At 51.4% G+C, this 13,997-nt stretch overlaps 1 protein-coding gene across 1 annotated transcript in view; it reads right to left on the bottom strand.

The window, feature by feature from the left end:
• Nucleotides 1-5,815: 5,815 nt before the first annotated feature.
• Nucleotides 5,816-13,997, bottom strand: part of TRANK1 (tetratricopeptide repeat and ankyrin repeat containing 1) — a 100,529-nt gene continuing 92,347 nt past the window's right edge. Inside the window, exons 22-24 of the mRNA XM_045436633.1 lie at nt 9,122-12,171; nt 7,922-8,020; nt 5,816-6,837 (exon numbers count right to left, since the gene is read on the bottom strand). Of these exons, the coding sequence (XP_045292589.1) occupies nt 6,737-6,837; nt 7,922-8,020; nt 9,122-12,171 (3,250 nt within the window). The 3' untranslated portion in view covers nt 5,816-6,736. The remainder of the gene's footprint in view (nt 6,838-7,921; nt 8,021-9,121; nt 12,172-13,997) is intronic.

Raw genomic sequence — 13,997 nt, 5'->3', positions numbered from 1 at the left:
CTGCCAGGAAAGCACTTCAGTTACAAACCTAGACCTCCCTGAGAACTCTAACCCAATTTGGGTTCTTAAGGTCTGGGTTTTGATGAGCCACAAGAGCTGATGACGAAACTCAGTGATCCTGCGGGTGGTTCTGAGGGCTCAGGTGTGTGTCATCAGGGACACAAAGTCCGGGATGACCAGCGACTTTCACGTAGCTCTTCTGACGTCTCAGAGCCCTAGCAGAAGGGCTAAGGTGTTTTTCCCCTACGTCTGCCCCAGAAGCTCTGAAAAAGCTTGAGAAAAAAGTTGAAAAAGTCACCCACCTCATCTGTAGTTCCGTTTCCTCCCTTGTGAACTCGGCAGCATTCCGCGTGAGGGATTCTTTCCCTCCCTTGGATGTGCCAGACCCCCTGTAGTGTCCCCAACTGGGGTCCTCCCTCGAGGCCAACAAGACCACCAACATGGCGGCAAGAATCCCCAACATCGTAGCTCTCGCCAAGACAACGGACTTTGTGAACCGTGACAGACAACAGATGCTGCCCCCTCCTTCCCCCAGTGCCAAATTAACACCTGCGAGTCGGCCATCGAAAAAGCCAAAGGACCCCAGAGAAATGGAAACACGCTGACGTCTGCTTGAAGGGAAACTGAACGGAAGGGGAAGTTGGTGGAGAAGATCGAAGAATAGTGTTTTGATTCTCAAGAAAACCTCCACCCTTTCTGTCTCTATACCCAAACTAACTTCTCTGTGGTCCCCATGCGCTGGGGCTGGAGCAGGTGGGTAGTCCTGAGGGACAGGGCTGGCTGGAGCTCCCAGAGCCTTAGTCTCCCTGGGTGGGATGGGGATGGTTGTGGCGGTAGTTACGTGAGCCAGTACTGAAGTACTTTTTCACTAAGTGACAGCCGTTATGATTGTCGTAGCTCTTTGCCTCGTCTTAAGCCCCGCAGCTAGATGAGTGTGTCTTCACAGCTCAGGACAGATGCCAGGGAATGTAGCAGGAGGGTATCATCAGCGGGGAGACTCAAGGTCAAGGTTGCTGCCAGGGGGTTAGAAGGTGTAGAGCCAAGAGTGTTAAGAGCAGGAGAAAAAGCCACCCGTGGCTCCCCCTTGACCCAGCACATTGGCGGGGAGGAAGCTCAGGAAGATTTGAGCGGGGGGCTCCGAACGACTGGAATATAATCTGGAGAGGGATGTGGATATGTACTCTTTTTGCAGGTTTGGGCCAGAGCGTTTAGGTAACAGTACAACGTTGTGGTACTTCTCTGGTCATTTCTCCTCACACATCTGTCTCCTTCAGGGTCCTTGCAGGACAGGGATCCAGGATTCATAGATCCTCCTGCCATAATGACCATCTCAATGCCTAACATCTCAAATTCCATCTCTCTCTCTCTCTCTCTCTCTCTGACACACACACACACACACACACACACACACACTCACTAAATTATCCCTGGCCTTCTCCAGCAAGCTGATCTGGGGTCTGGGATGCCTTGAATGTCCTTTTGGACCAACACCATGCAATTGCCAGTCATCTGTGTCCCGGGGATCATCCTTAAGTTTATGACCCAAAGGATGGGCAAATCCACACAGCAGGTACAGTGGCCGCTCTCCCTGCAGCCACAAATATCTTTCCGAAGCAACTGAGACTGGCTTTGCCTGATCTTGTCACTCTAAATATGCTTTGGAGATCCTGACCACAGAGCGCAAAGTCGGATGGCCGGCCAGAGGCCGTCTCCCCACCTGGCAACTTCTGTAACAGCACAGGGGTTAAGAGCTCATGGGAGGCCTCCCCGTTTAACCCGATAAACTTTCAGTCCTTCCCACAGCAGAGAAGCTGGGTCTGCCAACAACAGGAGATAGCTGATCCTCACTCCCACCCACCATCCGGGAAAATGTGTCGCCCCACTTGCTAAGGGGGAGGGAGAAGCCATCAGCAAGGTACCGGGCGTTCTTTAGGTGGGTTGTTGTCTAGAAACGTCTCCTGGTGCTGCAGAATTCTCTGTTCTCTGCCTGACACGTCATCTGGCCCTCCTCAGTGGTGCTGCGACCCGAATGACTGATAGGACCTCTTGGGGGGAGGGGTTGCCCTTGGGAAGCAGGGTACTGTCACCGCTGTATCTTTGAAGTGAGACGTAAGATTGAAATTTGGCTCCTTATACTAGTTATGGGAATTCAGACATGCTCTTTAAAGCCTCTGAGCCCATTTGGGCATTTATAAAATGGAAATAAGGACACGAGCTTGTAGCTTGTTTGTAATTGCATTATACTCCCTCATTCCCTGCTTTTCTTCCATCGATGGACCAAGAACGGGAAAAGATTTCAGGCAACAATCTGTTTCCAGCGCAGGGAGGGGTAGTCACGAGTAGAGACCAGCTCTGGGGAAAGAGCTGGGGCAGCTTTTGTGTGCCCTTTACGGAGGTGGGGACATTTCTAAGAGGGCTTTGTTTCCAGGGACTCAACCTTCTTTTAGAGACCGAGGCTATTTTTAACCCAAGTTTTAGTGATTCTGCAGGACAGCTGTTTCAGGGAACTATGTAGGCCAGTCCGTGATATTTGGAGTCATGGTTTTAAGGTTAGGGAGTGGGATGGGATGGGGAAGAGCTAGAATAAGTCTGGAGTTTCCGGAGGCATCCACAGAGATCTACACTTACCCTGAAGAACACTGTAACCCAAATTCACTTTGTGGCCACTCAAGTGTCTAGATGGGCTGAACAGAAGAACGTTCTTTCATTACACTTCAAGTTAAGTGTCAGCTTCTGCCCTCTCTCTGTCCCCATTTGCCATGACCAAATCACGATGGAGAACAGATCGGCAATGCCCATGTTGGAGAGGCTGTGGGAGAAGCGATCTCTCACACCCTGCGGTGGGAGCCCCTCTGGAGGCACTTCGCCAACATTATTAAAATTAAAACTGGAATCACCTTTGAACTTGACATTCCCACTTTTTGTTTGAGGGGATTTAAAAAATTATTTATTATTATTATTAGATTATTATTTTAATTGTGGCAAAATGCACGTAATATACAATTTACTACCTTCAACTTTTGTGCGTGCAACCCAACAGCATTAAGTACATTCACATTGTGCAATCGGTCTCCAGAACTTTATCTTACTGAAACTCTCTACCCATTGAACAACACCTCCCTATTTCCCCTCCCCCCAGCGTCTGACAACCACCATTCCACTTTCTCTCTCCACGATTTTAAGCACGCTAGGTGATGCATGTAAGTGGATTAGTGTGGTATTTGTCTTTTTGCAACTGGCTTACTTCCCGTAGAATAATGTCCTCAAGGTTCATCCGTGTCATAGCGTGTGTCCGAATTTCCTTCCTTTTTAGGGCCGCATCATATTCAGTTGTATGTTTATTACCAGCATTCCTACTTTTAGGGATTTAAATCAGAGAAGCGTTACAGCAAGTGTCCAGGAGCATCTGGGACGGTGTAAAATTGGAAGGAACTCACGTATTCAGCTGGGGGCGTGGCTAAAGACCATGAATATGGTCCCGTTTTTAAAAAGAGCGAAATGTGCTGGCATGGAAAAATGGCAAACACCAATGGCTCACTGAAAACTCAAGCTGAAGTGGAGGCCGTATGGTTCAATCCACTTTTGGAAAAATAAATACAAATTTAATTCCAAATTGGTGGTGCTGGTGACTGAGTACTCCGTAAGAGCTGGATTTTTAAAAATAGTTTGGATTATATTTGCCGTCATAGGAAACAGTAAAGGTATTTTTAGAAATCGAGACGGAGGGATGCCGTGGACGAATACTTGTTCAAATAGACGGTCAGAGAAGAACGCGCTTCACCCACTCAGGTGTTTCGGTGAGAGTGTCATATGGCCTGTGCTGATGATAATCCAGTAAGAAAAGAGGCTCTTCTAGAAACCTGAGAGGCCACGCAGATCTGCCTTGGTCCCGTGCTTCCCGTCCTAGCTGAACCCCATCCCACTGGCATACACGTGCAGCCGGCTGTGAGGAAGAGGGACCCTCAGCGTCCTTCCTTCCTCCAGTCATTACAAGACTGGCCCTTTGTCCCCAGAGAGAATTTGAGGCGAACAAGGGCTCTCGGCCAAGAACAGTCAGGCCAAAGCATGTACATGTTGGTAGGAGCCATCCAGCCCCTTCCCTTCCCCCAACCATCCTCAAGGGCCCCAAACACCACCCTCAATGGTTAATGCTGACTGCAAAGAAGTGGGATCCACGTCTGAGGCCGTTAGGAAAACAGCTGATTGTTCGTGATGGGTTTTTGGAAGGTCATCTGTCCCTGAGAATCCACCCTCTTGACTGGGGAGGTAGACACTAGCTATGTCCACGCCTGTCCAGCAGCGAGGTACACAGTGGGGGGGAAGGACCACAAGGCAAGCTGGGGGTGGGGGTGATCACGACAGGGCTCCAGCCTGGGGGAACCCCTGAGGCGGAAGAGAGTTAACACAGTAGGTCTGTTAGCTTTTGAAAGGCCTGCTCGGAAAGCTGCCCCTTGGCTGGCGTCTGGGAACTGGAATTTCTGGAAGGTTCCTGCCGTCGTCAAAACCGATAACCGCACCTCACAGCGCTCACTGCTTGTACACCGTGGTTCATGCGGAACACCTGCTTTCCGTCTGAGACTCTGGGACTTTGCTACGTGCTAGGCAGAAGACGCCTACATGAGCAGCCCCCGTTAAAAACTCTGAGCACTGCGTCGCTAATAATTTTTGATCGGCAACAATTCACATGTGTCGTCACACTTGTCAGTGGGGGAATTAAGTGTATCCTGTGTGAGTTCACCGGGAGAGGACCCTCAGAGGCCTGCACTTGACATCCCCCTCGACTCCGCCCATGTACCTTTTCCCTTTACAGATGGTGCTCCATATAGCTTTGGCTGAGTCCCGTGAGCCCTGCTAGCGTTCCCGAATGTGAGAGTGCTCTTAGGGACCCCTTACACCTACCCCCTTCCCGGACTTCCAGGCAAGGCCTGGGACACCAAAGCCCCTGGACTGGGTGGGGCCTGAGGATTGAGGTCATCAGGGGAAATCGCTGACCATACTGCTGAATCCCATTCCTCTCTCCCCAGCCTCTGCAACCCTGTGAGTCGAGGACCCCTATGAGTCGAGGAGATAGATTCTCGGCAGTGGTTCTCTCCAGGGAGTTCTATCAGACAGCGTTGACCCAGAAGGTAGCAGGCTCATCTGGCCCAGTCATGAGCCTCCTGGACCTTGAGGCATAGGATCAGAGGACAGAGGACGCTTTGTTTCCGGAGACTCAGCTGTCCTGCTCATCCAACGCAAGCAAATCCTGAGATCCCAGGACCAAGACCGGAGGGTGCCCGAACCCATGACAAAAGTTACAGAGTCACTGGGCATCAGGGCATGCACAAAGGGCTCTGAGACCAGTCAACTCCCCTAAAGGGGAAACTGAGGCCCCACTGGGTTATGTAAATGAAGCTGCCACCCACATGATATGCATTTCTATCACTGCTGTTTCTCCACGTCACCGCCTCTGTCCCACAGCAGACCCCGAGCCCCCACGGACTCAAGTGCCACATCTAGGCACTCAGGGATCTGACCACCCCAGGTTACACGGCTCGGTGGGGTCAGGAGAAGATTTGACCCCGGGTCTCCTGCCTCCCGCCGGGGCAATGTTCTTGTTGGGGGCAGTCCCAATAGGCAGCAGTGACAAAACTCCCACAGTCCACACCCTAAACGCTCAGGAGACACAGGCAAGCCCTCAAGACACCGCAACCAGCTCTGAGTCCCCGGATGTCTTCACTGCAGAAGGCGTCAACCAGCTGGCCAGAGAGAACCAGCCCCAGGATCCACCCCTGACTGAGTGGAGACCGGAAATAAGTCAACGGACAGCTCCACGTAAGAGAAATGATTTCACTTTATAAAAATGTGATAATACGGCAAGAGTTGATTTTTTTTTTCCGGCAAGTGAAATTTATAAAAACCACCTGGAATAAAAATTAGAAACAAGGAAATAGAGTCATTTAGAAAGACGATAAAGAGAAAACGCTAAGCAGCAAACGCAGCAGCATCACGGGGGGGGGGGGGGGGGGAAGTTGGCTCTGCTGCGAGGACAGATCAGGGAAGGACCGACGTAAGCCGAGCTTGCACACAGGCTGAGCTGGGGGGCAGGGCAGAGGGTGGGCAGGAAGCGTGAGCGGCACGAAGGCCTCCAGAATGGGACCGTACGGATGGCCGCTGGCTCAGTGGGGGTTGGGGGTAAAGGAAGAGCCTCCTTCAACCAAGAAAGTGAGACACAAAGGGCTACATACAAACACTTGTGGAATGTCTGCACCATAGCCAAGGCAGAGTTAGGACCACCTCGGAGAGGCAGGCTGGGAATCCCCACAACACCCCCCCGGCTTGCCTTCTAGGGCAAAGGTCCTGAGGCTCCCACCCATAGGACGCTGGGGAGTCCTTGACTACATTCTGAGGTAGTCTCACCGTCATTCGCACAGGTAGCTGGAAATGGTCACCAAAAATGGGGAGAAGGAGGGCAGAAAAGTTGCACGGAGACAAGAGGCCGTAACAGAAGGGCCCTTGCTGTAAGCAGGTTTGGAGATGAGCAGAGGGCGGCCTGGGGGTAAGGAGTGGCCAGCAGAGGGCCTACGTGGACCCTGGGCACAAGCAGCTCTTGTAACAAGAATAAAAATCAAAGGCATGGCTAGACTCCCCCTTTTAAGCTAATTTACATTCTTTTTCCCCCGTCTGCCCCAGCACTCGGAATTCTAAGTCAGGATGGAATGTTCTGAAGGCTTAGGAGGCAGCAGCTGAGCGGACATTAGTATTTTCTCGGCTTTCCACCTTTCCGCGAACGCCTTCGAGGACGGAGTTCACCAAAGTCCTCGGCTTCATTTTCGTAATCATCTTCCTGGACGATACCTGTTTCAAAAGCCAAAAAGAAACAAACACAACACTGGGAACAAAGCACAGAATGGTCGTTTTTTTTTTTTTTTTTTTTTTTTTTTTTTCACACCACTGTAAAACAGAACGTGCTAATAAAACCTAATGTCTCTGTAATTGTTTTAAATTAAAGGGCAAAAAAGCCTGGGTCAGAGCCAAAGGAAACACCCTTCTCTAGAATTAAGTTCTTGTACAGGCTGGTGCCTCTGCTCCGATTTCAGAGACCCTTTATATGGCAAAGAAATCAAACAAAAACCCAAATTCAACCACAAACTTGAGTTGGTATACCAGTCATCTCCCTTTTGAAACAATCGCAAAAATCATGGTCCTGGCAGGGAATATATTCTAAGGATGTTTTTCCCCGACACAGATATTTGTGCCAAGTCCCTTTTAGTTTTCCCCAGCTCTGGGGTCTAGATTTTCCAGTAGCATCTGGATTAGGAGGACCCACAGAAGGGCAATCTGGGGCATATGAAATATACGGAATAAGAAAAAATTAGGTCTGGCCAAGAGGGGGTGGCAGTTGGGATGGGCAAGAGGGATGATACAGAAGTTGGCAAGATCGTTCTGTCAGGAGAGAAACCTGACTCACTCCGTACAAGCCCTTAACCCTCTAGGAAGGGGCGTGTAAGTCTCCCAGTGATTTTGTTTTGCTCACAAATGCGTTGGCGTTATATCCCCACGGCCAAAACAGCGCTGATACATACTAGGCCCTCAATAAATATTCACGCGCTTACATGAATGGTTGACAGAGGCGACCCTGTTTGCCAAAAGACAGCTCTTCAATACTTTGTCTACGCTTGGGAGTCACTGTATTGAGATGAGGAGTGACTGGGTGTCATCGATAGGAGCCCATGAGCGGCACAAGAGATTTGGGAAAAAGCAACTAACATGAGCCCTCGGTCAGAGGGGGGAACTCAGATGTTACTCGCCTCACTGGGGGAAGATGACCCTAGACAGTGAGTGGACGTTACAGGTGACCCCACTTCGCGTTGACCTGGGAATCAGCAGAACCAAGAGCCACGAGACCCAGAGCATCACCCTGGGATAAAGGGCTCCTTACCTTCCTCATTTAAGTGGAGCTCTGCCTTCATCAGCCACGCCCGCGCATCCCTGACGGACGGGATCAGCATGTTGACCAAATGAGCCATCACCTCCTCTGCTACAAGAACCAAAGAACAAGGGCTCTGAGTGAAGGGGCTGCCGCAGGAACCAGACTAGTCGGTACTAGAGCCAAAGCCCCTACCTCCCAAGGGCCGTCTGTGTGCTTCCTCTGAGGGGGACGACGGGATAAGGACCCACAGCCACCTTCTGCCACCTCAGACGTAAACCGCAACTAAATGCTAGCCTGACGCCATCACTGTGTGACGGGTAGAGACTGCCAACAGCAAACCTTTCAGGGAACCTCGTTCAGCATGTCATTAAACCCACAGTCGGCTGAGCATCGGACTTCGGCTCAGACCATGATCCCGCAGTTCACGAGTTCGACCCCTGTGTGGGGCTCTGCGCTGACAGCTCAGAGCTCGGAGCCTGCTTTGGATTCTGTGTCTCCCTCTCTCTCTGCCATTCCCGGCTCATGCTCGGTCTCTGCCTCTGTCCCTCCCCAAAATAAATAAACATCAAAATGTCCTTAAACCTTACACTGGAGTGTCTGGATGACAGAATGAGTTTTAAACACGAAATTTCACTTATATGGTACATAACACGGCTTGCACTCAGTGTTGCTAGGAAATAGCGAACAAGGAAGTTAGAGGAAATCTGATTCAAAGGCCACATAAGAATTCTTACTGTTAAGATCTCACGCCGGGTACGGTTTAAGAACCCTCCTAAAAAGGAAGAGACCAGCTATGCAGCCCCAGATCTTAGTCAAACGTTCAGAACAGAGTAGGTGCTCAAGAAATGGTCACTGGAGAACAGATCGGAAGCTTAAAGAGTTTCCTCGGGACGTTAAACGCCCTCCCTACGTCCTTGTCACAGAACTTGAAACGCCCTCCCAACGTCCTCGTCACAGAACTAGTGAGCAAGGCCCTCTCTTCTGTGTGGTGCCAGGGAAACCATCCCGACTCAAGATAACCACATGTTTTCAGTGGGGTGGGGTGGTCCAAATACTGGGGGTTTGCCGTGATTTGAGAACACCTGCCCCTCACTTGTATTTCTGCCAACGCCAAGCTCTGTCATTCCCAGGACTTGATCTGACATGTGTTCTCAAAGCCTGGGTTCTGACACCACCCCCCCCAGGCCCCAACTTCTGGGGACGCCTTACCGCCAGCCCAGGCCTTCCGCCTGTAGAGGTCCTCCACCGTATCCGAGACCTTCTTGATGTTCTCCTGGACCTTCCTCTGCAACATGTGGCTGTGCTCTTTGGAGCCCAGGTGACTGCGGATCCACACGCTCTGCTCAATGTCCTGCACCAGCAGCTTGCCTTCATCGATGGCCGGGTCCACCTTCTCGTGGAAAAATTCGAAGTACCTCTGGTAGGCCACCTGCTGCCTCTGATGGCTTTCCAGGCGGATGTGCTGCTCGTAAGACTCGCTGTTCTTCTCCGGACCCTCCTCGTCTCCCGGCTCGGCCGTGGAAGGGGCCACGGCCTCCGCAGCCGCTCCTTCAAGGGCCTTCCCGGGGCCGAAATAGTCGTCAGGACCTCGGCTGAACTTCACCCCACACAGGTCACACTGGGTCCTGTCGATGTCGGCCTTCTTAAAGTTCCCGGCCCCGGGCTCCCTGGTCTCCTCTCGGAAGCACTCCGCCTGGGTGCTCACCCTTCTCCTCCAGCTGATGCACAAGGACACGACCAGGCACACCCTCCTCAACTTGCGCCGGACGGAAGCCTTCCGCTGCTTCCGGGAAAGAATGGCGGCGAGGACGGGGTCTCGGTCCTCTGACGCCGGCTCGTCCGTCTCGTCCTGACCCATCTCACACTCGGGGTCAGCAACGTAGTCCGCGGGCTCCACGCTGGGCAGGCGGCTCAGTTTCACCTCCTCGTGGTAGAGGCCGCGGACCACGGGCCCTTTGGCGTGCGCGCTGTCCCACCGCCAGCAGCAGTCCATCAGGTACTCTTCGTCCCGCTCGAAGAGCAGGTCCCGCAGCGCCTCAGCCACCGACTTCACGTTGCCCGCCATCAACACCCGCGTCGCCGCCTTCAGGAGCCTCTCGGGCACCCGGTCGGGGCGGTCCCTACTCATCAGCTGCAGCCTCGTCTGGATCTCCTGGAAGTGGCCGCACAGGAGAGGCTTGCAGTACGGCTGTAGAACCTCCTCGGCGTTGACCAGCATCACCAAGCACAGCACCAGGGTCCGCTCCGCCTCCCCGGACACCACACAGTCTATCTCACCGAAGGCGTCGAGCAGGACGTTGAAGCTCCCATTCTCTTGGCCACACAGCACCTTGACGAGGTAGGAGAGGTGGAACCGGAAATCCTGAATGGCTCTGGCCACGTCCTTGGGCTTGTATTCCTGAACGATGGAGAACACGTCCCCGAGCTCCCTGTCCTTCTTGCTGGCCAGGAACTCCCAGTAGTGCAAGAGCGCGATGTAGCTCTTGGGGAGGCGGAGGATGGCCTTCTTCCGCAGGCGGGCCAGGACCACCCCGCAGTGGACGAACTGGAACTCCAACAGGGCCACCGTGTTTCCAATGCTGGGGATGAGCGGTTCCTTGCACCTCTTGACGAGGACGTTCATGAAACGGAAAAAGAGCCTCTTGTAGTCTTCTGGGTTCCTGTACACGTAGAACTGGTCGATGCAATTCTCCAGCAGCCGGATGAAGCACAGGTGGGTCTTCTCGGCACCGTCATCGTCCTTGTTGGGCGCCAACATGCCGAATTTTCCTTCTATTCCCTTCACCTTGCCGCCCCTCCCCCTGCCCCTTTCCTCCTTCTCAGCCTCTAGAGCTTTGAGTTCCCTGTTGTAGTTGTCCTCCTCCTGACGGAGCAGCTTTTCGAACTCCTCCGGATAGCTGGAGGAGACCAGGAACGCCTGCATGGCGTTCAGCCACAGGTCTGTAGACTCCCGGCGGCTTCGCGCCCTCTCGTTTTGAAACAGAAGACGGACGTACTCTTTCAGAGCTGCCCTGTACAACCGAAAGGATTTGTAGTTCGGTTTGAGGATCTCTTTGCAGGCCGTGGGGTTTTCTGACAACACTCTCTGGTGGAAATGCTTAGGGAAGAGGACGTTCAGGAGGGATTTGCAAAGGCCGTACATATCGCCAGACGAAACGTAATCGATTTCTTCGAGTTCCTCTGCTAAGGTTTTAGGGAATACTTTCTTGGCTTCCAAAAGCAACCCGCTGATTGCCACCAAGTGCATCTTTGACTGAACCAAACACTTGGCCTCACAGCGCCGCAAGGGCCTGTGGAAATCTTTACAGTTTTCGACCTCACATTTCAGGCCCACGATAAACCTCATGCAGACGCCTGCGTAGGTCTTCCCAAGCAGGCTCTGCGTGATCTGACGCAGCCTGCTCAAAAGGTGTTTGTTGAGGGCCAATTTCACCTGGTCGGTCATTACCAAGAAACAGTCTTTTGTTTTCTTCTCTCTCAGGTTCACATCCAGGTCAAGAATGATTCTTGATATGGGTCCAGGGTCGTTCTGAGCTATCTGGCAATACTTGGCATCCACCTGAGAGATCCCAAAAAACTCGAAGCAAGACTTGACCATCTCCTTCTCGGCATTGGTGGTCACTCTTTTGAGGGCCCTGACCAGATTGAGGAGGACTTCCAAGCCCCCCGGAGCCAGGGCCAGGACCTTCTCAGGCTCGACCTCACACTGGCTGGCAGCTTCATAGAGTGCCTCCACCACTCCCGCCGAGTGATTGAGTGTGCCAAACCTGAAGAAGGCGTCCTTGAGCTTTTGAAAGTCTCTCAGGATTACCCCCTGAAGGAACTGGGCCTCGGCAATGCCGGCCAACTGGTTGGTTTCATAGCAGAGGTCAAGAGCTTCTCTCAGAATGGCCTTGGTACGTTCCACGTCCGAATCCCTGGCCACATTGAGGCGGGCAGCCCCCAGCAGACACGAGGCCTGGAAGTCCTTGTCGGCAGTCAGCTGGGCAGCCTCCAACAGGCAGCCATGTTGCTTCATCAGCAAGGCGGCCTCTTCTCTCCGACCCTCCCCGTTCAGCAGGTCTGCAGCTTCCGCTAGCCGTCTGCGAGACTTCAGGAACACCAGCTGGTCTTCTATGTCCAGCTTCGAGAGGACCGCCATCATCTCCTTGATCTTGTTTGCATTCAGGTACTTTGCTGCGGCTTCCAGGTAAAACTGACCGGCAGAATAAGACAGCTTGGATATGGGAAGGGTCTTGGCCCTCAGCATTTCTTCGTACCTGCAATGACAGACGACCCAAATGTCAGCTCATTACCACCCAGGAGAAAATCTCCTCCAGAATACAGCACAGAGCAAGTCAGACACAAGTCCCACCCACGTGTAGATCTAAATCACAAAACAGGGCCTAAACTTATCCGGCATCTTTACGAGTGCTTCATTTCGCGGGGGTAAAACGAATTCTTTATTCTCCAAAGGAACGAAGCTTTCGTATGTTCAATTCATGAAATGTTACGGCGTGACGACCTAAGCAAATGGAAGTTAGGTTTGAAAGTCAGCCTGAGAATTTAAAGAAATAAAAGTAACTAAAATTTTGAGAAGAAACCTAAGTAGATAAATGAAAGTCAACCTGAAGGGCAACGATTACGCATAACCAAAATTATCCCTGTAGAAAAAAAAGAAACCCTTAAATTCTCATAAAAGCACGATCCTCATTTTGGGCCGACAACCCCACTGAGTTGGAACAGGACTAAGGAGAAAGGGTGAAGACAGAGCATGACACGCCAGCGTGACATTAGCGACATCAGTCTTCCTCTCATCATTCAACCTCTGATCTTTCTCTTCTGCCAGGTACGAGCGTGGTTGATAAGAGTGAGATTAACGAAGCTCCGAATGCTCCCCTTTACTCTGCTGGTCAAAGTCAGTACCTCCCACGCTACCGATTTTCAAGGCACTGGAACAATCCAATAAAACATGCGTGCTTCTGAACCCTGATAGGACAAAACCCGTCTCCTCACAACCAGAGAAGTGCCCAGGCTCCTTATGATGGCTCAGAGTTATCCTACAAACATCTGCTTTGCTAGCTTTTCCTCTTCTACGAGAGGTCTCCCATGAAGGGTTGTAAATACAGATGGAGAAAAGGAGTATACTTCACACGTGAGCTTCGGCTAATGGAGTAGTGAGTACTTTCAGCAAGTGTAAAGAACTCCCCGGGTATTTCCTTTGCAAATTTACAAGGTCCACAATGTATTTTGGGTCATGCCAGTGAGCCACTGAATTCTACACTCAATATGCACGGTGCTCAAAGGACACTCGGACAGATCTAACGTGAGTTTCCAGTTAATATTCAGATTACACTTAGATCTCAACTCAACACATAGGAACTCTCAGCTGTATACCTCAATCGAGCTGAAAAAGAATAATGAGAGAAAAAATATGTTTCTGGGGAAAATCTGTGACGATTCAATGCTCTGCTGAAAACCTGAGAGCAGAAGTTTAAATAACTAATTAAAACTTTAAAAAAACAACAACCTCTCAGTCAGTTTTGTCATATGACTTCAAAAGGGAATTGGTCTGGTCAGTTACTCGTATCACGACTGCATAGCACCCTGGTAACTATGTGCCCAACAAATGTCACAGCTGGCACCCTTTTATGGAGTGATAGTTTGTGTCGCCTGAAATTCATACATTCGAGCCCAATCCCCAGTGTGGTTGGATTTCGAGATGGGATCTCTAAAGGAAGTAGACTACGGTTAAATGAGGTCACAAAGGTGGAGATCTGATCCAACAGGATTAGTGTCCTTATAAGAAGACACCAGAGAATGACCTGTCTTTTGCAGTCTCTCTCCACGTGGAAGTGCCAGGGAAAGGCCACCTGAGGACACAGTGAGAAGGTAGCCATCTGTAAGCCAGGGAAAGAGCTCTCAGCAATAGCCCAACCGGCCGGAGCCTTGATCTTGGACTTCTAGCCTCCAAAACTAGGAGAAAATAAATTTCTGTTGTTTAAGCCCCTCAATCCATGGCATTTCGTTCTGGTTGCCTAAACGGACTACTACATACCTGTTGCGTAGATCATAAACGTAAGGGTACCAAAGACCCTCACGAAGG

Source organism: Leopardus geoffroyi, chromosome C2 (assembly GCF_018350155.1).
Source record: "Leopardus geoffroyi isolate Oge1 chromosome C2, O.geoffroyi_Oge1_pat1.0, whole genome shotgun sequence".
Lineage (NCBI taxonomy): Eukaryota > Metazoa > Chordata > Mammalia > Carnivora > Felidae > Leopardus > Leopardus geoffroyi.
Note: the sequence above shows the minus strand (reverse complement) of the source record. Positions and strands in the feature narration are given on the sequence as shown.